At 33.9% G+C, this 25574-nt stretch overlaps 1 protein-coding gene across 6 annotated transcripts in view; it reads left to right on the plus strand.

Annotated features, from left to right (window-relative positions):
• CCSER1 (coiled-coil serine rich protein 1) overlaps positions 1-25574 on the plus strand; it is a 1292599-nt gene that overhangs the window by 434263 nt on the left and 832762 nt on the right. For all 6 annotated transcript variants that reach the window (XM_044388078.3, XM_044388079.3, XM_057309745.1 and 3 more), the window contains one exon: positions 13421-13628. In XM_044388078.3, the coding sequence (XP_044244013.1) occupies positions 13421-13628 (208 nt within the window). The remainder of the gene's footprint in view (positions 1-13420; positions 13629-25574) is intronic.

Here is a 25574-nt window from a genome sequence, read left to right on the forward strand (position 1 = left end):
TCACTTCAGCTATGGCATTCCCACTTCATGCCATTCCTTTCAAGGTCTGGGCTCATATTCTTTTACTAGCTCAAGGATTTTTTGTTTGTTCCTTGCAACAGATATTTATACTTTGACAGTTCTGTGATGTATAATTATGTATAAACCATGTTCTATGCTTTCCGTTTATACCAATAATCTGGCCGGTTGTTGATGTGAAGCCCAGTGGTTTCTCTATTTCGGAGGGGAAAAAAGTAGACATCCTTTATCTTTCTTGCCTGTCCCTGGGTAAGTTTATTGTTGCTTACCAAAAACTACATTTTTAGAATCAGCACCATTTGATGATGCTTTGTGTTGGCAGTGTGTTTTTACTGATCATACTGTTTATTATTATTTACCTAGCATTGAGATTTGAAATTAACTCAGCACTTTTTTGGTGGCAATTTTATAAGAAGCCATCCAAACATCTTCCTAGGAAATTACTGTGGTATTTTACATACCTAGTTTCTTAGGACATTAGCTACTATTATGAGTGCTTAACAAGTATGTATTCAAAGAATGAATGAATGGATATTCGACTGAGCTTAGAAAATACAGGTTTAAGCAAAGTTAGAGAATTATTTACCAGGATTTTTCAGTTATTATCATGTTAATACTACACCAGGAATTCCTAAATATTTAAATATATTGGATCATAATATTTTTTTTTTAAAGTTTTGTAAATTTTTGTTCTCCAAGTCCACACCTGAGTTAGACAGGAGCAATCTATTATAGTGTTGCGTTTGCAGGGCAAACTATGTTCTAAAAACTATCCACATGTTAACCTGAAAATAAAAGACGCAAGCGTTTATTTAGGAACTTCATTTATTTGGGATCAAAGAATTGTGATTTGGGGAAGCATAGATGCAAGCTGAAACTCACATAATGTCCTGCTTGTAGGGTGAAAGCAAGGGCTTTTATGAGGAAAAAGAAAAGGGGTAATTACATGATTTGAGGAAAAGAAACACAGTTTTCTGTGGGCATTAACAAACTAAGCCACTCTGAGTTATACATTGATTGACTACCGATTCCATCTTCTTGTGATCAGGGTATTCATTATCCCCCGACTTCTCAAGCAATTGCTTAAAACAACTGCCATTTTACCCAGTGTGAAGGTTTTGGACCACTTCAAACAAAGATGGGGAAGGCCGTTTCGCTGCAGTGGCTGCTCCAGCTCTGTTTGCAAATGGACCCAGTCAGGTCAATTTTTCACACCCTGCAGCTGCTCTTTGCACTAGCCATCAACACCCTAAGATGATAGAAAACAAGGTTTTTAATATATTAAAAACATTAGATAGGGGCGCCTGGATGGCTCAGTCCTTAAGCGTCTGCCATTGGTTTAGGGCGTGATCCTGGTGTTATGGGATCGAGCCCGGCATCAGGCTCCTCCGCTGGGAGCCTGCTTCTTCCTCTCCAACTCCCCTTGTTCTCTCACTGGCTGTCTCTCTGTCAAATAAATAAATAAAATCTTAAAAAAAAAAAAAAAAACACCCTGGACTACAGACTTGTAATCTAAACTGAAAGGTATCTGTACATTTGATTAACTGAATTATAGCTCACAGTGTATTACTAATATCATAACTGGCTATTAAAATATCTTAAACACTGATATAATTAAAGATTTAACTAGGACTGATTTTCAAAAAAAATAAATTTAAAGAAAATAAACCTATTCATTGATTTTTCAGGTGCTTTCTAATTTTTCTTAATCTTACTTCAGGCAGAAAGTCATTACTCGTTCCAGTATACTCATGATTCCAAAAGCCACTTAATATCTAGAATTACAGTTTTGAGACAGCTTATTGGCTGGAGCAAAATTATACATTTTTCATTTAGTAGGAAAGATCTTGAAGATAAGTGGGAAGCTACACTGTTTCTATATTATTAAAAATGAGATTATCTTCACTGTGCCCCACTACAACTTTATTTGACATGAAAAAATTCACACCAAGAACTCAGAAGGAGCTAGATTTAAACCCAGAAGTCATGACAGTTCTCACCTACACTTTCTCCTTGTGCAGCTACTTGAGGTCTATACTCGTATTCCATCTTAGTTTTCTTTATTAGTAGTAGTATTTCCATCACTGTTATTGTTTTCATTATACTTGATGTTAATCTTTTCTGTCTCTATCTAACCCTAATTCACTGGCCCAGGATATTTTTGCAACCTTGAGCAGTTTTGTCTTTGGAAGTTTCCAAAGGTAAATCTGAAAAGTGCTTCATGGAAAATTATGATATGTAAACCTGTTGCTTAGGATTAAAAAGGTAACATTCTTATCACATGCATTTAGTTTATGTAATATTACCATATATTAAGTAATTCATTCAACAAATACTTATTAATTCAACAAATATCTATTGAGAGACAGCTGGATGCAAGACATTTGGAAATACAATGATCACTAAAAGAGGGTCTCCACCTTCTTTGGTGTTACTGGCAAAGAAAAAGGCAACTCTAGAGCCTGAGTTAGTAGGGAGGGTTGAAGAGGACTTCCTAGGAGAGGGATGGGTGTAATCCACCCTTAAAGGAGAAATATAAATTAGCCATGCTATATCAAAAGTCACATATATCCTGGGAAAAATTACGGCCAGTGAGCATAAGAAGATATGTTTCATCTCTTCTGCTGTTGTGCTACATGTTTTGTCTTGCAAAGGCTGAACGGGTGACACGGAAAGATGAGATTGTGACACAGGGGGCTGGAGATTGAGCCTTGGAATTAACGTATTTAAAGTAGCCCACGTCATTTCTGTGTATGTGTGAGTGGGACTGCCAAGATATTTGGGAACACTTGATTTTGTATCATATAGAAAATCTTATTTTTCTAGTTGAAATTGAGTGTAGATCAGCACAATGCCTTTTGTTACCTCAAGAACAGAATATGGAGAATTTGGTTGATGAAGGTTTTATTAATCTTTCTCAAATTGATAAAGTTCTATGGCTCTAAAATTTACTCAAAGTCATTATCTCTGACTCTTTTAGCTTTGAAAGTATTGAAAGTTTTACAGTTTCTTGGCTAGTATGTATTATGTCAATAATTTTAGGTATTGCCTTTATGCCAAGCTACAGAGCAAGAATTGATTTTCTGTTTGGGAACACAACTTCCTAGATTATATTTTCATGACTGTCACTAATCACACTGAGATGGCCAGATCTCGGATATTTTTTAAAGGTAAAGGGCATTGAACAATCTTTGAAAACTAGATAGTTGCCTGTAAGTTGTTGTAACTTTTAACATATCATTAGAGGTATATATTGAATTAAAATTTTACTTAAAGACAACTTTATAGCCTGTGTTAATACATTGTGATCAATCCCAGATGCTTATATTTGTAAAATACTGCATTTTAATAAAGGTTACTTAGATATCTAGAGACAAATTAGAGACATACTATACTTTTGTGTTTAAGAAGTTCTGAGATAACATAAGTTTTCAAAAGCAAATATATAGTAATGCATTTTATAAATTTTCTTTTAAATTATATTTTAAAAAGAATTATGTACTCTCCTAAAATGGTCGTAAATGGAGAATTTTAAACATACAAGCTCTTAAAACCATAAAAACAGGTTCTAACTATTTTCTGTGATAATGAAATAGGATGTGTTTTATGGCGGTAGTTTGGTTCCAAAAGATTAACCAAATCCCTACATGATACAGATCTGAAGCAAGACATTGTATTTTTGTGGCTTATTATCCTGATATTGAAGGGAAGAAAGCAGGCAACAAATAGCATTGGAAATTAAATTATTGTCAATAATGTAATTTCAATGTCTAAAAATAATTTTTTTCCAAGATTTTATTTATTTATTTGACAGAGGCAGCCAGCGAGAGAGGGAACACAAGCAGGGGGCGTGGGAGAGGAAGAAGCAGGCTCCTAGCAGAGGAGCCTGATGTGGGGCTCGATCCCAGAACGCCGGGATCACGCCCTGAGCCGAAGACAGACGCTTAACAACTGCGCCACCCAGGCGCCCCGTCAATGTCTAAAAATAATTCTTATCTTACTGATACTACTAGACTAAAAATATGAGACTCTTATTGTTGAAAATAAATTTATTAAAAAAGGAAAAAAGTTCGTAATAGGCAAGTCTCTCTACTTAACTCTACATTCATTAATTCAATTTTTTTCATTGGTGTGAAATGCTCTTTAAAGCGGATCTTAAATCGCATGTGAAAACGAAAGTAGAGAATGAAAGCGAGAAATGTGAATGACGTTAATGGCCTGCAGGAAAGGTACTGAGCATAGACAATCAAGTCAGACTTTTCTTTGTAAACAAGTACTTTCACACTTTTTATGAGCAAGTTTACACTCATAAAATATTTACTTTCTCTAAAATTTTGGAGAAGGAAATGAAAACTTTTCTATGGAACTGGAGTTTTAACTATTTAATATCATTCCCTGTAACTTAATATTTCACTATTCTAGCATACAGCTTAGAATAGATAAATAAAGGTATATCTGAAATTTTAATACTATTAAAATATGATTCAATATGAAGAAAAGAGCACTGGACTAGAAATCAGGATACCCAAGTTCCCCACCTTCTAGTGTGTGGCGCTTAGAAAATTACTTTAGGCTTGAACTTCTTTATTAAATGTGAATGTTAAACTAGAGGTTCTATAAGGCTTTTTCTAGCATTGATTTAATTATTTATTGATATTAGTATTACATATAATTATGCAATAAAGTTTGGTGGATACATTAATGAACGAGAAAGATAAATACTGTTATTTCTAGGTTTATTGTTCTTAGGAATCTATTCTTTAGTAGTTATACTAGTTAGAATGGTTTCAGCTTCAAGTAAGAGAAAAACCTAACTCAAATTTCATTCAACCGTCCAAAAATATGTTATCCTGTCCAACAAGAAATCTGCAGGTAGCAAGCCGTCAGTGTTGGTTAATTCAACGTAACAATAACATTATCAAGGAGCCACGTCTACCCCAATTTTTTTCTCTTCGGTTTTTTCACAGATGAGTCTCTTCTTATGCAGAATCCACCAGTAGTTTAAAAAAATACAAGTCAAAACAATATCCAAAGGAAAGACGGCTGTCTTTTCCTATATCTCTTTTTACCAGAGAGGAAAAATTTTCTTGAGGAACCCCACCAGTCTTTCTGTCATTTCATGGAGCCATTAATAGAGCCAGAATTTAAACAAATTGGGGAAGTTTTTCTTTTTCTTTTTTTTTTTTTTCTTCTTTCTATTTTAAAGAAGAAGGAAGGAGGTGTGAATGAATAGTGGGCAGACGACCAACAACGTCTGCCATATGTATATATGAATATATAAAATAAATTATATCTATATCTATATCTATATGCTTTTTTTTTCCTTTCAGAAACTGCATCAATTGATTCTAGATTTTCCATTTTGGTTCTTTTTTTATAGTTTTCATTTCTCTGATGAGATCAACCATGTATTTATTTATTATGTCAACTTTTTCTTTTAAGGCTTTGAACATACTTATGGTCATAGCTGCTTAAAATCCTTGTCTGATAATTCCAACATATGGGTCATCTCATAATGTCGATGAATTGTTTTTGTCTCCCTTTTTTCTTCTTTGCATGTCTATTTATTTGAATATTTGCCAGACATTGTGGATTACTTATTTCTGAGGGTCTGTATTTTATTGTCTTCCTTTAAAGAAAGGGGTGTTGTAGCCAACAGTTATTTTAAAAGTAGATCAGACTGATATTTGGATGCTTTTTTTTTTTTTTTTTTTTTTTAGTTTGAAACCCTCTTGTCTCCCCATACTGTTAGACTTCTTCGTTACTGGCAGATACTCCCCTAAATCTGCATAGGCACCAAAACTGCAGCTTCTGTTTTTGCAGACTGCATCCAAGTTCAACATCCTGAAACTGCTATAGTGGTAACTCATGCTGTTTTAATTTTGCCCTTTTGGGATCTGGAAATTTTTCTGTCTTTCCCTCCTGCACTGTAATATGTTTGAAAATAAATGTGCTTATCATTCATCTACTATCACTTCATATTTGGAACGGGAGGTAGAGTGTAGTTCAGCTCAAGCCAGTGTGTTCTCAGAGGTCTCTTCAAATTAATGTTTAACTGCATTGTGTTTAGTGCTACAAAAGAAGTCTTAGCCTAGAAATGAGAAACCTGTGTATGTTTATATAGATGCAGAGGTGGTTTTCTTAAGAGGTGTTGTATGTAAAGGGGAGATCTGAAGGTGCAAAGGGTAAGCCACACTTTTTCATGCAGATAGCAAAACATAGGCAAAATTCCTGAGACGGGATGAAGTCTGGCACATTTCAGGGCCTGAATGAAGGCCGGTGTACTGGAGCTTAAAAAATGAGACAGTTTTTATAAAATAAGGTATGGTGAGGCAGACAGTTGCTATATTATGGAAGACCTTGTTGGTTATGTTAAGATATTTGTATTTTAGCTTGCCTTTCTCCATATCTTGCTTTTTTTCTATCCATCACTTCAGGTAGTAGTGAAGTCCTTCTCAAATGTAAATCTATATCTAAGTGTAAAATGTTAAAAATTTATTATAACCACTATACTACTACTGTGGAGAGATGAATGCTGGTTCCCATCCCTTCCAATAATACAACTAAATATCCAACCATAAAACAATTTGACATACAAGTTTTTTCCCCCTAAAATGACACTTTCAGTTAAACAATATATTATGAAAGGAAATATGAGAAGAATGACTTATTTATCAAAAATAGCTTTTTTGTAGTTAGTTTCACAAACAGTTTTTAGTTCTGGAATGCCAATCTTTTAATATAGATTTGTATCTTTGTGCCTGTCTTAGAATTATTCAAGCTAAAATTTAATTTACCATGAATAACCCAGCCCTTTTTGAAATGCAAATTAAATAAAAATCAGTTTCCAGAAGTTAAGTTTTTAGAAAGTATTATTTTCTGCAGATCTACTTAATGAAGCTTTGGGAGGCAGATGTATGCATATGCTTATTTATTATGGTGGGCAAATAGAAATGACTTTTACTTTCCATTCCTTAGAAATCTGCTTCAGAAATCATAGCCACATTATAAAGTGTAAATCATTGAGATCCCTTATGGCCATAGACATTTGCTATAATGAAAGGTGTCACTGCACTAAATAAGGAATCGCTCCTATGACAGCTAAGAGCATCAATCCTTTGCAACTGACATGCTCTTGTATTTTGTTAGTCATTTGGACATTATATTGGGAAGTTTTCAAATGATGTGGGTGGAAAGAAAATTTCTCACTATTAAACTGATAGTGCTCCTTATAACTAAATGAGAAAAAAATTGTGAAAATAATCTTTTATTTTCTCTCCCTGGTAAGGAAAACTCCTTTAATCACTCTAAAGTTTATGTCAAGATACATATTTTCTTATTAAACTTGTCTGTCATATTCAAAATAGAATTGCAGCAAAACTTTTGAACTAGCTTGATAGAAAATTCCTTTCACACAAAGAATTCCAGTGACAAAAGTACAAAGCGAATTCACTATAGCAGTTTTAGTTAAATGTTTAAAGTGCCAGTTGAAACTCAAGTTTCTCAAGTTGAAACTTTCAAGAATACATTTAATGTAACATTTATGAGCTGTGCTGTTAATCTTACTCAAAACCTTCATTTTTGTGGTACTTACAGACTGAGAAAGGCCCGTAAGTTTCAACTTTATCTAAATGTTGGTAATTTTTTAATTAAACTTATTTTGAAATAATTATAGATTCAGTGCAGTTGTAAGAAATAATAACACAATGATTCCATGTTCCCTTTATCTGAATAGCTTAATTTTCATTCCTGTGCTAATCAAAATGATTTGATTTCTCTCTCTCTCTCTTCCTCTCTCTTTTTATTTTGTCTGGAACACAGGGCTCACCACAAGTGTAGCTACCGTCTGTCACTGTACAATGCTATTACAATACCATTGACCGTATTCCCTATGCTACATTTCATCCCCATGACTCATTATTCATTCCATAACTGTAAGCATGCACGTTCCACTCCCCTTCACCCATTTTGCCCCTTCCTCCATCTTCCCCCCGTCCCTGGCCACCACCAGTTCTCTATATTTGTCTATTTCTGCTTTTTATGTTTTTTTGGTTTTCTGTTTGATTTTTTAAAAAGATTCCGCTTGTAAGTGAAATCATATGATATTTATCTTTCTCCTTCTGACTTCTTTCATTTAGCATAATACCCTCTAGGATCATCCATGTTGTCACAAATGGCAAGATCTCATTCTTTTTTATTACTGGGTAATATTCCATTCCAATACAGATACCACATCTTCTTTAACCATTTATCTGTTGATGGACACTTAGGTTGCTTCCATATCTTGGCTATTGTAAACAATGCTGCAATAAACATAGCAGTGCATATATCTTTTCGAATTAGTGTTTTTGTTTTATTTGGGTAAATACCCAGTAGTGGAATTATTGGATCAGTGGTATTTCTGTTTCTGATATTTTGAGGAACCACCATACTACTACCTACAGTGGCTGCACTAATCTACATTCCTTTCAGCAGTACACACGCGTTCCTTTATCTCTGTATCTTGCCAACACTTGTTATATTTTGTCTTTTTGATTTTAGCCATTTATGTGACATCTCCTTGCAGTTTTGCTTTGCATTTTCCTGATGATGAGTGATATTGAGTATCTTTTCATGTGTCCGTTTGTCACCTGAATGTCTTTTTGAGAAAAATGTCTATTTAGGTCCTTTGCCCGTTTTTTAATTGGATTATTTGGTGTTTTTGGTGTTGAGTTATGTAAGTTCTTTATGTATTTTGAATATTAATTCCTTATTAGATATATCATTTGCAATATATTCTCAGTAGGTTGCCTTTTCATTTTGTTGATGGCTTCCTTTGCTGTAGAAAAACTAAGTGTTAAATTTTAAGTTATAAAGACTTGAACAGAATTCATGAGCAACAAGGCAAGTATAAAAATTACTGAGCAATTCTACTGACGATTCATGAAGTTGACACAGAGAGGGTAAACTGTGTATAAATGTGTTTGGTGGAGATTACAATGTCATTGTTGTTTGTTTGTACTAGTTATGGTGATTAATGAACCTCTGTATCAAGCCTCAGTGTCCCCTCCCCTCCAACCTCTGCTTTTTTGGTCAAGTTAAGGGACTGTGTAACTTTTTTGATATAATGCACATCTGTTCACTTTTCTGAAACTATAATAATTGAAAGCGTTGGCAGACAGAGAGCTCTATGTCCCAAAGTGCACAGAGTGTGTTATCTAGTTGTCCCTCCTAATGCAAGAACAAGGGAGTACCTGAACATAGCTTTATCCTCCTGGCCTTATGTGTGGTCTCTGCGAGAGGAAACTGGCTCCATAGTAGAGATTTTTCTTTCTTTCTTTTTTTTTTGTCAACTACAGGGAATTTTTTATTTATTTATTTTTTAGGTGAATTTACCCAGAGACACTTGGGTATTTTTGTCTCAATAAAAGTCTCTTTTTAAAAAAGATTGACGTTTAAAATATTTAACAGTTGTAAGCCTCAGGAACTTATCAGTCAGAAATATAATGGTCATAAAACATACAACAGGATGGCTGTGCTATCCTATGCAACTGAGTAGTAATCCTGTTTAACGGCCCATTTCACTAACTACCTCAACCTAATTAAGAACGATTTTGATTATGGTGGTCTTCTAGCCGACTATTTTTCATGTAGAAATAAAATGTTTTCAGGTGAAAATATTCGTTTTTCATGTGCAAAAGAACATCACAGTTGACCCTTGCACAACCCCGGGGTTGCAGACACCGATACCCTGCACAGTCACGAATCTGTGTATGAGTTTTGGTTCCCCCCAAATTAACTGCTAATAGCCTAGGATGGAATGGAAGCATTACCAGTAACAGTCAACTCACACATATTTTGTATGTTATGTATATTATATACTGTATTCTTACAAAAAAGTAAGCTAGAGAAAATAACATGTTATAAAGAAAATCATAAGGAAGAGGAAAAACATTTATATATTGTACTGTAATTATCGAAAACAGTCCACACATAAGTGGATCCACAGAGTTCAAATCCATGTTGTTCGGGGGTCAACTGTAACTGATATTTTTTTGGTATCACCTATTAAAAAGTTAATAACTGCGGTGAGCCTCTTGAGGTCAGTGACTGTATCCTGTTAAGCTCTGCAACTTCAACCGCCGTTGCTCTGCTGGACACAATATGGGTATTTTCTGTAATTGTGAAAAAATGCCATCATTCTCCCTTGTTGGAATTAAGAATACATTCAGTGTTTTGAATTATAAAACAATGGTTAATTTATCTTCTAAGCATTTTTGTGTAAGCCCATTCTTTAACTATCTGAAAATTACAGGGATTCTTAGATTTGTAAATGTTAAACTATAATCCACAGAACCATAGTAAACTCCTGAAATTAGTCACAGAACTTCACACCTGTGTGGTTTCTGAAACATTTGTCAGTCTTCACTGATGTTTAGATCCATGACTGGACAAATAGGTCCAAAGAAATAGCAATCTAACTAAAAGGAAATATAAAAACATTAGCTTAATTACTTTATTGTAAGAGTGTAGGAAATTTTGAACCATGGGTGGCAGCCCTGCAATGCATAACAACTCACCTTGCATAAAAATTTATGTATACAAATGAGAAATATATTGCATAATTACAAAAAAAAATATGTTTTATTCATTCACTCATTATTGTGTTCATTTTTTCAACTTCAATTGTACAATTATTTACCAACTCAGCCTAATATGTGACAGACACCAGGGTGGTTCACAACTAAAACCTGATAAACCTTTGAAAATTCTATCATAATTAAACTATTACATATACTGTAAAATCTAATTTTTCTATTCCATTTTATTCTTATCAGTCTTAGAGAAAATAGGATAGAAGACACTAAAATAAAATGGAAACCTTTAAGAGTGATTGCATAGTTCACAAGTTGTGCATAATTAAGATGAATATCATATTAGATAAAATATATTTTAAAAGAGAAAATATAAATGATTCTTTGTACAATTGTAGGGTTTTGTTTATTTTTATATTTTTGGCTTTTTGGTTTTAGTTTTGGCTTATTTGCTTGTTTTTCACATGGGATACAGACTTGAGTGCCCTGTCTGCATTCAAATCTCAGCTCTGTCCCTTCTTTGCTGTGTGACCATCAGCGAGTTACTTAACCTCTCTGATATTAAACTCCCTCAACTATGAAATAGGGATGGTAATAATATTACCTAAAAGAGTTGTATTAAGTGGTTAACATGTAAAAGTCCTTAAAAGACTACCTGAGATGCATTAAGCATTGTTATATATAGGCATATTATGTGTTTAGCAAGGAAAAAAAAAGTCTTGCAAGAGTGCCTAGGTTGGTTGATTCATCCCAAGTCTACTTGCCACTAGCTTTTAAACTCTGAGATAAGTTACTTCTCTGGACCTCAGTTTCCTCATGTAATATTAAGATACTTATTATATTTACCTCTTGGACTTGTTCAAAGTTTGAATGAATTATACACATGAAATGGTTAGCACAGTATTTGACCTATAAGTAAGCCCTCAAAGATTTTTAACTATTACTATTTTTTTTTAAGATTTATTTATTCATTTTAGAGAGAGAGAGAGAGCATGTGTGAGTGTGGAGGGAGAGGGAGAGAGGAAGCCGACTCCCCACTGAGCGCAGAGCCCAATGCAGGGCTCAGTCTCACAACCCTGAGATCATAACCTGAGCCAAAACCAAGAGTCGTTGGCTTAACCAAATGTGCCACCCAACCATCCCTATTACTATTTATTTATTATTTTATTATAGATACAAAATGAAGACGGTAATTACTATCTTACCACTTCAAAGGACAATTGTGATCAGTGAATGTATGTGTGAAGATAAGTGAACAATTTAGTGTAATCCAAAAGTGTGTTTTATTTACTATCTAATACTTTAAAAATTAATTATACTATTGTGGGGGCACCTGGGTGACTCAGTCAGTTAAGCGGCAGACTTGCAATTTCGGCTCACCCTCATGATTTCATGGTTGCAGAGATTGAGCCCAGACTCAAGCACCACACAGAGTCTGCTTGGGATTCTCTGCCTCTCCCTCTGACCCTCCACCCCCTTCCACCGTTCACACATTCTCTTTCTCTCTCTTAAATAAATAAAATTAAAAAAAAATAATTTACTATTATGAATAATCAGAGTTGAATAAAATTAACTGAGGATATATTTCTTATTGGCATCTTTTCCTAATCTTAGTGGCAAGTTACAAGGCTACTCTGTTGTTTTTTGTTTTTTTTTTCAATTTTGGTTGCTAAGTGACCTTGTCATATAATTCAGGAAATAATATACATAAAAGCTACTAAAGTTGAGCACAAATCCTAAACTATTTTTTCATAAATAGCCTGAGCCATGCTATCATGTTGTCATTATTGTATAGTCCCCTTGGTTTTAAGAAATGGAAACAAATTCAGGAAAACTCAATGAAAAAGACCACTTCTATAAGCTCCTCTTTTGCGACTCTTTTTAGATTCCTGATCTGCACATTTGGAAAATTGTCGATCTTAGTATCTTTCTTTTACACATATTGTCGATATAAGCCATGTTAGAGGATTTTCAAAATGCAATATTTTCAAATAATTGTTGATTATCAAGTAGAACAGGGTAAATATATGGGTGTGTTTTTCCAGACATTACTATGATAAAAATTTAATGATAATTTGATAAACATATTATTACATATGAAGTTATGCATCTTCCATTTATTTTACTCTTTTCACATAAAATCTTATGCATACAAGTCTTTAACTCTGAAAATGGCCATTGAATAATTAAGAAAGTTATTTTATCTTAATTTTTGGTTTCTTAATCTTTTATTTCCAATTAATTTTTTCTTTTAAAGATTTTATTTATTTATTTGACAGAGAGAGAGACAGCCAGCGAGAGAGGGAACACAAGCAGGGGGAGTGGGAGAGGAAGAAGCAGACTCCCAGCAGAGGAGCCTGATGTGCGGCTCGATCCCGTAACGCCGGGATCACGCCCTGAGCCGAAGGCAGACGCTTAACCGCTGTGCCACCCAGGCACCCCTCCAATTAATTTTTAAACGTATTTTCAGAAAAGATATGAAATTTCTCTTTTGGTGATTTCTGTTGACTTTCAACATTTAAAAAAGATTTAAAAAGAGTTAATTTAAGAAAGTATAAGCACACTGTTATGTATAAATGAAATTCTTGAAAGGGAAAAAATCACATTCTAAAATAGTGATTATCATTGCATCTTACTACTAAAAATACAATTGACCTATTTCATAATTTTGACAAAAGGGTCTCAGAATTTTCAAAGACTAATAAAAGGAAATGATGCCAGTCACAAGGAATTTTTTCTAGCTCACTCCTGACATTGATCAACAGCTTGGAAAATACTGCTCTGAATACACTACATTGTAATTTTTCTTTTTTTTTTTTTCTTGTTAGGAATCTTTCCCTGAAATTAACAAAAGACATTGATCAGGAAGTCAGGTGTTCCCATATCAGTCGAATGCCCAGCAGTCCATCTGCAGACTGGCCCCTGCAAGGTGTGGAAGAAAATGGAGGCCTCGATTCTCTGCCCTTCAGACTGATGTTACAGGACTGCACAGCTGTCAAGACATTATTATTAAAGATGAAGAGAGTTCTTCAAGAGGTAATGGTTTACTCTAAGATTAATGTCTTTCAGTGCTGGTAGACAGTGGAGTCTGTAGACTGGTTAGTCCCTGCTCTGTTGATAATTAACTGCATGACTCTGGGCAGGGGTCAAGTATCCTCTAGCAGCTTAGCTTTTCTCGTATGTCAAATGAAGGCTGTGGAGCTCCACTTTATAAGGTATTCTTCTGGTCTAACATTCTAGGATTCTGTGAAGGAATTGAAAAAGAATAAATTGACACCGAACTCAGGCAAAGTTGGTTAAAGAGAAATGGGCATCAGCTGTTAAGCTATGTGTTGTTATAAAGCTATTGAGAGATCTATTAAATGGACTTTTTTTTTTTTTTTTTTTTTTTTTTTTTAGATAGAGAGAGATAGAGAGAGAGGAGGGGAGAGGGAGAGAGAGAATCCTAAGCGGGCGACACACCCAGTGCCAGGCTCAGTCCCACAACCCTGAGATCATGACGTGAACCAAAATCAAGAGTCCAATGCTCAACTGACTGAGCCGCCCAGGTGCCCCAAATGGATTACATTTTAATGGTATTGAGGCTTTATTTATATGATACCATAAAAGTAGTGTTGTCATTTTTGTCCCAGTAACAATCAGTCTAGTAAAATCTAATCTGAATGTTTGACTGATTTTGCCCACTGAATACAGTTGCCCTCCTACAGTCTGTACTCAGATGATGATTTAGTTAGGAAAATGCATAATGGATTATTTCCTCTTTATGCCCAATAATCAACTATTCTTTAGGATTTAAATATGCTGTGGATTTATTTTTATAAGTACAACAACAGTTTTCTTTGGGGATTTCTATAAACAATATACATATTATTATTATTTCAAACATAAAATGAGAGGTCAGAAATTTTAAATGACTTTCCTCTACTAGGTGTGAATTCAAGACAACAGCCTGAGATTTCTGACTCCAAACCTAGTGACTTTTTACTGTATCCCACTATTGTTCCATTGAATTGTATTAACTCATAGGAAATGATAATAAATAATGTGAGAACAGAAAAATATAACTATTTAGAATGAGTAGTATTATGGTTCCCTTACAAGGATGATCTTTAATAATTTGCTTTTCTAACACTTAGATGATAATATTAATAATAATAATAATAATAATAATAATAATAATAATAATGCTAGCAGCTACCACTAGAGGCCAGAATGGAATCAAGAAGAGAGAAGGGAATTTAAGGGAAGTGATGGCATAGACTGTTGGGGGCATTCAGTCATGTGTTCTTATCAGCTGTTAGAGTAAAACCTGGAAGAGATATCTGCATTCCATACCAGTTTATATTGCTGGGTGGTTTGGGGTCTAGAATCTATACAGTGCTGTGCAGGAGTAGTGCTTTTATATTTGATCACTGTTAGAATTTCAAGAATTTTATGAGCTGTCAGTTAAGGACAGGCCTAAAAATTAAATTATATAGACATTATATTTTTAGAAGGGTAATCAGTACTCAAAACCCATCATTTCCTATTTATTTTACTATATTCTTCTATTAACTATTTGCATCTATTGGATCTATATGTGGAAATACTATATAAGGGCTGCTGTGTATATTTTCCAATTTTAGATTCATTTATGTCATTTTGTTAGCTTGAAATCAGTCACGTGGGAGTATTATGCCACAGGAATTGATAAGCACTACAAATTAGGGCTTTTAATTTTTGGTAAGCCTGTTAAATATTTAAGAGCACACTATATGTATTACTATGTGGTTTCTATACTGACAACGTGAGTGTTTTGCTACACTTGTCAAATCTCCGTGAACTTTGGCTTAACATGCAGCCTGAATCTCTGAACAAAGCAAGCTTAGTAACAACTGTTATATTAAAAGATATTAATCTCAAAGTCTGTAGTGTTCAACTATTCAGCTAGAGCCTCTCCTTTGGTCTGAGTTTTAATTAAATCAACAAGTAAAAAGGAAGTAGGAAGAACTGACAGGAAGTGTCAAAGGCTTTCTTAGGGTACTTAATTTTATAATTTAAAAAATATTCTGTGATATTCACTATGGAGTCAGTGCCCTGAATATACTGAGATTGTTGTGATGCTTTCATCTGTCTTTATTCATTAAAGAATATTTGAAGAAACCGAAGAGAATTGATTTTTAAAGCTGATGTATAATGAGCAATAATTACATGTTTGTTAAGCCCATTCAGAGAGTGGGGGGTCTTATTCTTTATTGTCAACAAGAAAAGCAATATTATGATATGATTAGCATAGACAACTGTTCTAGTTGTCTTTATAATAGATGCCTTTAAAGAAAATGGTTTATTTAAATATTGTCGGGGCGCCTGGCTGGCTCAGTAGGTAGAGCAGGCAACTCTTGATCTCAGGGTTGGAATTAGAACCCTGTGTTGAGTGTAGAGATGACTTAAATAAATAAACTTAAAAAAAATGTTCTCTAAGCTAGGAATTTTCAAACGGCAATTTACATCTCATTACTTAATTTGAGTTTAATACCGATTATTCATAAGTGATTAACAATGCCTTTTTAATATGGAACAGTTACTCCCATTTTAGTTACTTTTTTATGATGCATAGGAGTCATACTTTTATACACAGATTATTTTTTAACTGCAGAAGTTCCCATTATTTGATTTTTAAAATAAAAAGGAATTAATGAGTTTAATATATCACATTAAAAAATGCTCCTACTTGAGATTTTTCCCGGTGGTGTTCTGTTGATGTCTTAAATTTTAATTTTGAGGTGGGTTAAATGTGGATAATTTGAGTGGAATTTCACTTTTTTTTAAATAATTTTTACTTTGTTATATTAGTCACCATACAGTACATCTCCAGTTTTTGATGCAATGTTCCATGATTCATTATTTGCGTATAACACCAAGTGCACCATGCAATATGTGCCCTCCTTACTACCCATCACCGGCCTATCCCAATGCCCCCCACTCTTAAGCCCTCAGATTGTTTCCCAGAGTTCACAGTCTCTCATTTTCATTCCCCCTTCTGTTTACCCGCCCTTCATTCTTCCCTTCCTTCTCCTCCTGCTATTCCTTATGTTCCATAAATGAGTGAAATCATATGATAATTGTCTTTCTCTGCTTGGCTTATTTCACTTAGCATATCTCCTCACACTTTTAATTTTGTTCTTCCTTTTTGAAGATCAGTTGCTATTATTAAAATACACATGTATATTTCCAACAACCCCAAACATTAACTCCTTTATTTAAAAAAAAAAAAAAAAAAAAAAAAAAAAAAAGACTGACTTTGGGCCCTTAGAAATTCTACTGTCACTTTATTCTTCAGCATTAGTGATAAAATTATGTGACTGTAGCAAGGGGAAAACTATGTCATTTTATTTCTTCCTTTTTTGTTATTTTTCCACATAATTCTATTAACTGTCTAAGAAGAGAATGTGTTAATATCTACAGAGAAAGTTTCTGTTCTGTTTCCTTTTAGTTTGTTCTGTTCTCTTTTGTCACTCTTACGGAATTTGTTTTACTGTAGTAACTAACTGAGAAGGCTACTGGGAAGAGATTTCAGGTGAGATGAGTAGTATAGTTTCTAGAAAGATAATAGCTAATAAGAATGTTTATCTAAGGTTGTTTGTAATCCCCTACTACCACCCATGCCATTTTAGTTTATATTTTACAAACAAGACCTGGGAATGTACCTAACAAGTTCCCTGAATCATAAGACATTAAAAAGAAAAAGAAAAAGAAAAGGAAAAGGGAAAAAAAAGAAAAAGAAAGAAAGAAAGAAAGAAAGAAAGAAGGGTTAAAGAAGTAAAAAAATAATATTGTGAGATGAGTCTATTCTCACAATATATAGATTAGTGAAAATCAGAGTATTGATTTGAGAATCAATATAATTTACAAACCCATGAATATTTAGGTTTGTAATTGACTGAAGAGATCCTACCTATTTCCCTTTTTCTTTTCTCAACAACCTAATAGTTCAGACTCTTGAATTTCAAAGGTATTTTTCTTATTTTTAAATTTTAAATATAATTCACAAAAATATGATGAAATTTGGAGTGCTTTGAACTTCACCATTCGTCATTATTCAATGGGCATTTAAGAGTTTTGGGGTTTTTTTAAGCACATTTTGGTAAAATGATTTCAATGATTTTATAACTAACATCTTTTCTATCAGCACATCTCAAGAGCAAATGAAAAGCCAATAGAGTAGTAACTCCAGCAATGGACAATTACAAATGGGAGAAAAGCAATAGCGGATAGTCATAAAGTAAGGAAATTTACCAAAAGCAAGCCATTACCCATGTAAATGTAGATAGCGGTCTAATAATTAGACTTCACGTTATATTTATATTTTCAAAATAACAAAATCACAAGTTTCTGCTGTCTGCTTTATGTTTTGTTTGTTTGTGGTTGCTCAAAAAATGTGTTTGAAGTACAAGTTGAGTAAAGATGTGCCATTAAAACTTCAAACACAAGAAAATGAATGGCTGTACTGTCAGATAGATATAAATATAAGACGTATTACCAGAATCAAAGGCCTGTGTTTTGTACTGATGAAAGAGTCAGTTCATCAGGAAAACATAATTATACATGTGGATGGCCTATTTATGTAGCTTTTAAATATATGGTGCAAAAATCTGACAGAACTAAATGAAGAAATAGACAAATTCACATCATAGTTGATTTTAACTCTGTTCTCCCAAGAATTGATAAAACAACTAAAGAAAATCAGAAAAGTTTCAGAAGATTTAAACATTATCAACTTCTTTAACATCACTGAAATTTATAGATTATTGCAATTAATAATAGAATTATACAATCTTTTCAAATCCATGTGGAACATCAAGGCAGAGTATATGCTGGGTCATAAAAAAAGTCTCAATAAATTTCAAATGTAGACATCAAATATATATATAAATATAAATGTATATATATTAGAACAATGAAATTAATTAGAACAATGAAATTAAATTAGGAGTCAGGAATGATAAACTAGAGAAACATCAAATATTGGAAATTAAACAAAAAATTACTATATATCTAATGGATCAATTTAAAAACTTTGAGGGGAATTTTAAAGTGTTTCAAGTGAGATGATAATGATAATATAACATGATCATCCGAAATTTGTGGTATCTAGTAGTATATATTAGAAGAAATTTGTAGTTTTAAAGTTTATACATAAAGGAAGAAAGTGCTATAATGGATAATCTAAGTTTCTTCTTTAAGAAGCTAGAAGAAGAGCAAATTAAACCTAAAGGAAGGAATAGAAAGAAACATGAAGAACAAAACTAACAATGTCTTTTACAACTTAGTCTCAGAAGTAACATATCATCACTTTTGTGAAATGTATTGGAAATAAAGACTAGCCTTGTTATTAGTGTGGGAGGACACTATACAAAGTCTATGTACCAGGAGGTGAAAACACATTGTGGCCTTTGCTATCCAAGCTACCATAATATTCCTTTTGTCCCCCAATGATGCATCTCTCACAGTGCAAAGTACACTTACCCTTCCCAAGGCCATCCAAAGTATCATTCCAATACAGCATCAGAATCTCATCATGTAGAGCATGGGAAGTTGTAGGTAAGGCTTAAGTACAGCAACCCAAGTTCAGTTCTCCACTTAAAGGCCTATAAACTAATGCATAGGTTAGCAGTTTCTTGTTTCGGGCTTAAAGCCCGGGAATGATTCTTCATAGCTTTTAGTTTTGCCCTCTGTACTCTTGGTTCTACCCTCCAAGTCATTCTTCTTCTTCTTCTTTTTTTTTTTTTTTTTAATGAAGTTAGGACATGTTCTCTTCTGAATGTTATCCCATTCTTATGTGTGCTTGTAGATGTTGATTTCCAGAGGCTTCTTTTCATTTTGCACTGTTTCTCTCCCTTTAAGTCCAAATTTCAGAGTGTTTCTATGGATAGAATTCTAAGTCCAAATTTCAGAGTGTTTCTATGGATAGAATTCTCTTAAATTATTCTTAGATTTCTTGTGAATCTTATTAGGGATTCATCCATTCCATTAGACATTCCATTAGACAAAACCACATCTACAAATCTCTTCAAAGTAAGCCCTTCTTTAACTTGAAGTAGCTGTTGGACAACCCCTTTAAGGTTTTAAAATTTTAATTGTTTGGTTGAGAGGATCTGTGAGACATACCCTGAAACCTTCAACAGGATACCGTTTGGCTGGCTGAACTAGGTATTCTGCAGCAGTACCTTTCTGTCTTTCAGAATAGCTCTATATCTAATAAATAAATTTCTATAGTAATAAAAACTGTTTACATCTGGATTGGTATAGTTGTTGCATAGGCTTATATTTTTCTCAAAGTTCATCAAATTACACACTTAATGTGACCGCACATGGAATGTCATCACAAACTGATAGCTCTATTGTCAATACTTCCATTTTGTGGAATGTCTGTCCTTCCCTTGCAAGACCTGTAAATGAAGTATGACTGTTTATCATGCAGATGAAGTTAGGGCAGTAGTGTCAATTCTTACAAACTGTTATGAGAGCTTAATTTTCTTCTCATTTTAGAGTAATGTAAGTTTAAAAAAAAAGCACTATGACATAATATTGATACAAAACAAAGGATCCATTCTATACTTCTTCTTTTTTTTTTTTTTGTAAAGATTTTATTTATTTATTTGACAGAGAGAGAGAGAGAGAGAGACAGCCAGAGAGAGAGAGAACACAAGCAAAGGGAGTGGGAGAGGAAGAAGTAGGCTCCCAGCAGAGGAGCCCGATGTGGGGCTCGATCCCAGGACACTGGGATCACGCCCTGAGCTGAAGGCAGACGCTTAACGACTACGCCACCCAGGCGCCCCCATTCTATACTTCTTGAAGAAATCTCTGGCTTAGATAGTGGTGTATCTTAGATTCACTGAGAATGGATAGGTTTCTGAATAAGAATATTCTGCTTATGTGAGGCCTGGGTTTTTATGAGGCTATAAAACCTGATCTGGAAAATAGATAAGAAGGAAAAAAGGGTATAATTCCATGGCCCTTCTGTTATTTAAGTAACCTTAACATTCAACAGTCCTCTAGGAGAGATTAGAGAAGGGAGAGAAAACTTATTTCCTAATTCCCAGCCCCATTTCACTAACAAAGTCCCACTGGACGAAGTATATTAGATTGGTAAAAATCACCAGTGTTTGAAATCATCAAGATCTAGGGGTGATTCTCACTTCTGCCACTTAAGAGCTGCTACAAGTTGATTAAGGTTTGGAGTCTCTATTTCATCATATGCACCTTTACTAAATATCCCATAGGGTTACTTGGACAATTAAACAATAAAATGTATATAACAGTCATCACAGTGAGAGTGTGGGGAAAGTATCCATGATGTGAGGTACTGTAATTATTTTGTTTGTGTGATTTTTAATGACTATGTCAAGCCAGGTGACAAATATGAGCGATTTCTTAAACACTTGGAAATATACTGGTAAATATTCTTTAGTAGGATAAAGTGTTGTATGATTGAATAATAACTGAATATTAATTGTTGTTAATAAAGGTTATACTAGTCAAAACTAAAGGTAGGCATATTATTGTCATTTATGGTTTTTTGGGCTTTCAATTGAGGAGGTACATTTTAACTGACATTCTTTGGCTAAAAAGCTACTGCATGTCAATTGAATTTCCTATTTTCAGTCAATATATAAGAAAGGATTTTACAAGTATAAAATGATGGTAGCAGTGAGTTGAGGCAGTGAGAAGGGAAAAGATGTGTGATGTGTTTTGAAAGCAATGCCAACAATAATTGCTGGCAATTGGAATTGGGTGGTGATGGAAGGAGAAAAGCAAGAGTAACTGACAATTGTAATTTGAGTAATGGGCCTGTTCTTGCACTTCCTGAGACTGGGAAGAGTAGGAGAGGAGTAACCTGTGTGAGACAGGAAGGAAACAAGAGTTCTGTTTTGGCCAGGTTAAGGTTGAGGTGTTTATTTAGACACGCAAGAACATGTGTCAAGTAGAAATTCAAATTAATATGTCTACAAACCCAGAAAGATTGGAGCTAGATATATATAGATTGAATAGTCAAGATTATGTAGATTCTGTTTAAGATGGGAGAGAGAGGGGCGCCTGGGTAGCGCAGTCGTTAAAGCGTCTGCCTTCGGCTCAGGGCGTGATCCCGGCGTTCCGGGATCGAGTCCCACATCGGGCTCCTCTGCTGGGAGCCTGCTTCTTCCTCTCTCACTCGCCTGCTGTGTTCCCTCTCTCACTGGCTGTCTCTCTGTCACATAAATAAATAAAATCTTTAAAAAAAAAAAAAAAAAAAAAAGATGGGAGAGAGAACTTGTACCTAAAACCAGAGCAGGATGCTCCAATATGTAATGATTAGAAAAATCAAGAAAAAGAGTGTCCGATAAGATGGAAAGAATTCTACGAGTGTAATGTCAAGAAGCCAAGAGAAAACATGGCTTCAAGAATGCCAACCTGAGGAATGGTGCTGAGAAGAAAGTATGACAAGAAAAGAAAAGATGAACAATCAATGAATTCTGGAAATCCATTAATTCCAAAAGTATATTACCTAAGCATTAGGAATTTCAGTATGTAAAATGACGTATTCAAAGTGTTCATTTATAAAACAGCCTAGAACAGAAATAGTAACCATTTCTACCTGGTTCACAGTAGGTAAATTATTGGTTCATTTATTTACAAGTCATTGGTCTTTGAATAATAAATGTGCTGAAATAATTTTAAAATATATTTTAAAATGGAGTGCCTGGGTAGCTCATCAGTTGAGCATCCAATTCTTGATTTCGACTCAGGTCATGATCTCAGGGTTGTGAGATGGAAGCCTGGGGTCAGGCTTCATGCTGGGCATGGAACCTGCTTAAGATTCTCTCTCTGTCCCCCACTAAAAATCTATATATATATAGATACAGATATATAATTATATGTATTATTATAATATATATGATATTAAATTATATATATACAAATTAAGGAATGTTTAGTTTTGGAAGGCTATTATAAATTTTATTAGGCTAATAAGAATGGTAAACAATTCATTTTTGTGAACAATAAACAATTCAAAACGAAGTTTATTTTACATGTGTACCCTCCATATTGAGGTATTATTTTTCTTTTAAAAACTGTTATTTATATTACTTAAGGTTATGCTGCAGAGGCAATGTAGCATGGTGATCACAATATACTAGTCTGTATGGGAATAGACTTGTCAAATTTTAGTATCAGTTCTCTTGTGTGACTTTGGGCAAGATGCTAGTCTCTCTGTGAAAATCTGGTCTCTTCCAGAAATGGAATTACTAGTAAGTGAATGTTCAAAATTACTGTATAATACCGTTTTTTCCAAAGCACTTGTACCGCATTACTCTCCCTCTGGGTATAATATATTCATGTAATAGAATGCTTTATGTTTATGTATTATTATGTCACACAAAGAGTATTTTGAGCACAAGAACCAAATCACAGAAAAATTCATACAGAATATGGAGTCAAAAATATGCAAAGTGAAATATTATTAAAGAATACATATATACTATAGTCATGTGTGCATGTGTATATATGTAATATATACTAATATATTAATATATACTAAAGTCACAAAAAGAAGTATGGAGATGTTAAGCATAATATTCAAGATAAGATTACCTATGTAGAGTTAGGGAGTGGGAGAGGGGTAAACATGTACAATTAAGGGAAGGGTGACAGAGAACTTTGTAGGTATCATTTATTATATTAGCAGTACACTTCCTTGTGTGTTTCTTTCCAAATCATTATAAACACATAATATTTTCTTATATGTGTTTAGTGTTGCATTAAAAAAACTCAGTCTTTCCAAATTATTCATACCCTGTGGCTCCTTGTCCACCAAACCCATCCCCTACAACATTATTTAGCTATGTATCTCTCTGCCTATTAAAATTGCAGAAATATGTTGGCTCCTTCTTTGTGATCAGTGTATCTTGTGATATTTATTTGATGTCAACATAAAAATGGAGTGGGATCAAGTTGAGAAAACTATGCCTAACAGCCAGGGAATTCTTTCCTGGTATGTGTACTTACATTATCTGTTAGTCATGTGTACTATTTTATTGCTTATTGAAAAACAAACAAACAAAACACAAAAAACTGCAACCCACAGCTTTAACAACAAATGCCATCCTCATTATACCTGAACATGGTGGTTGTGTTATAATCGTATTCAGTAATTAATCAAATAACCACTAATATGGTTTTGCTATGCATGTCTAACTTTCTTTTTTCTTCATGAATCCAGCATTAATGTCTCGGTTGTAATACAACTCACATACTGTTGTGTAATTTGATGGGCTAAATCTGGCATCAAGAATTTCGGGCTGCAGCATAGCAGACACACAGCAGATGGCACCCTGCAGAATCTCCAGGGGATACGCTGAGTGTTCAGCACGTCTGGTGGGGGAGGGAAAGAGAGAGCAGAGAGCCACTTAAGCAAATGGTACTGTGGAAAGCAATTGTGTTCCTTTGAGACACATTTTTCCTGAAATTGTGTTTTGTTTTTGCTTGAAAATCAGAAACAAAGGCATATTTAATTACAGTGAAATTGCCTATTTTTAATTACTGAGTATATAAAAGATGGCGTTACACATTTAGATAATGTAATGCAATTATTTGGAAGAAATATCAACCTTAAAGTTTTACAGACGAGCAGAAGTATTTTAGCATCTAGTGACTCATTTAGATAGAAGGCAGTTATTCTGTAATTATTTCATTTTAACCTTAATGAAAATAAAAACTGAGAATACTATTACCTTTATTTTAGTGTAAATTTACTAATAGAAACACAGATGTTTACTACTTCATCTATTATAGTTTTAAATAGATTACTTTTTGTTGTGTTTTAGAGCAGTAGCTATTAATAAAATGAAAATGACTCAAATTATCTTTATGACAAATAGGTGTGAAAACAAATAGATCTATTTGTCTTGTTCTCTTTGATTAGACAGCTCTGTAAATAAGAGGAGATGAGGAATTTGAAAAGAATAATGAATTATTAAGAAAGATTTGATTCACTTCCCTGAAAAATATATAAATGTTTTGTTATCTATGGTCTTCATTGGGGATCAGCTAACTTTTTTTCTGTAAAGTCCTGGCCATAAAGTCTACATTGCAATTCAACCAAGTTATAAGTAGTAAGAAAGCAGCCATTTAACATGAACAAATGAGTATAGTTGGAGTCTTATAAAACTTTATGTACAAAAATAGACATAAGGCCGGATTTGGGTTTTGTCTTGAGCTTGTCATTTCATACAGAAAGTCTTAAAGACATGATTAAAGTATCATGAAGAATCATTGTGTGTAGTTAAGAGCATTGGTTTTAGGAGCCAGACTATATAGGCTAGATCCCATCTCTTTACTTATTAGCTGAATGTTTCTTTTCTTTTCTTTTTTTTTTTTTTTTTAAGATTTTATTTATTTGTCAGAGAGAGAGTGCGAGCAAGCGCGCAAGCAGGGAGAGCAGCAGGCAGGGGGAGAAGCAGGCTCCCCACTGAGCCGGAAGCCTGATGCAGGACTCAGTCCCAGGCCCCTGGGATCATGACCTGAGCCAAAGGCAGACATTTAACTGACTGAGCCACCCAGGCATCCCTAGCTGAATGTTTCTAGGCAAGTTAAACCCTGGAGATAATATTAACATATCACTTAGGTTTTTGAGAGTAATATGTGCATTGATATGCTTAAAATGCATGGAACAGTATAGGACACATAGCAAATTCTCAAAATGTATTAGTTTCCATTTTATTATCATTATAAAGTCTGAAGATCACTAGTGAAATAAAGATCATAGATATGCCATTGAGCAAACCTTGAATTCAAGACTTAGATTTATAATAATTTAACAATATTATTTTATTTCATTTTATTCAGTTGTTTTGAGGAGCATTTGGTTTCCTCACATATAATAAAAGGATAAAAATTATTATAAATTTTATTATGAAGCTTAGATTTAAATTGTGTTTGGCAATGGAGAGGTCTAAATAAATG

This window comes from Ursus arctos, unplaced genomic scaffold (genome assembly GCF_023065955.2).
Source record: "Ursus arctos isolate Adak ecotype North America unplaced genomic scaffold, UrsArc2.0 scaffold_9, whole genome shotgun sequence".
In the NCBI taxonomy this organism is placed as follows: domain Eukaryota; kingdom Metazoa; phylum Chordata; class Mammalia; order Carnivora; family Ursidae; genus Ursus; species Ursus arctos.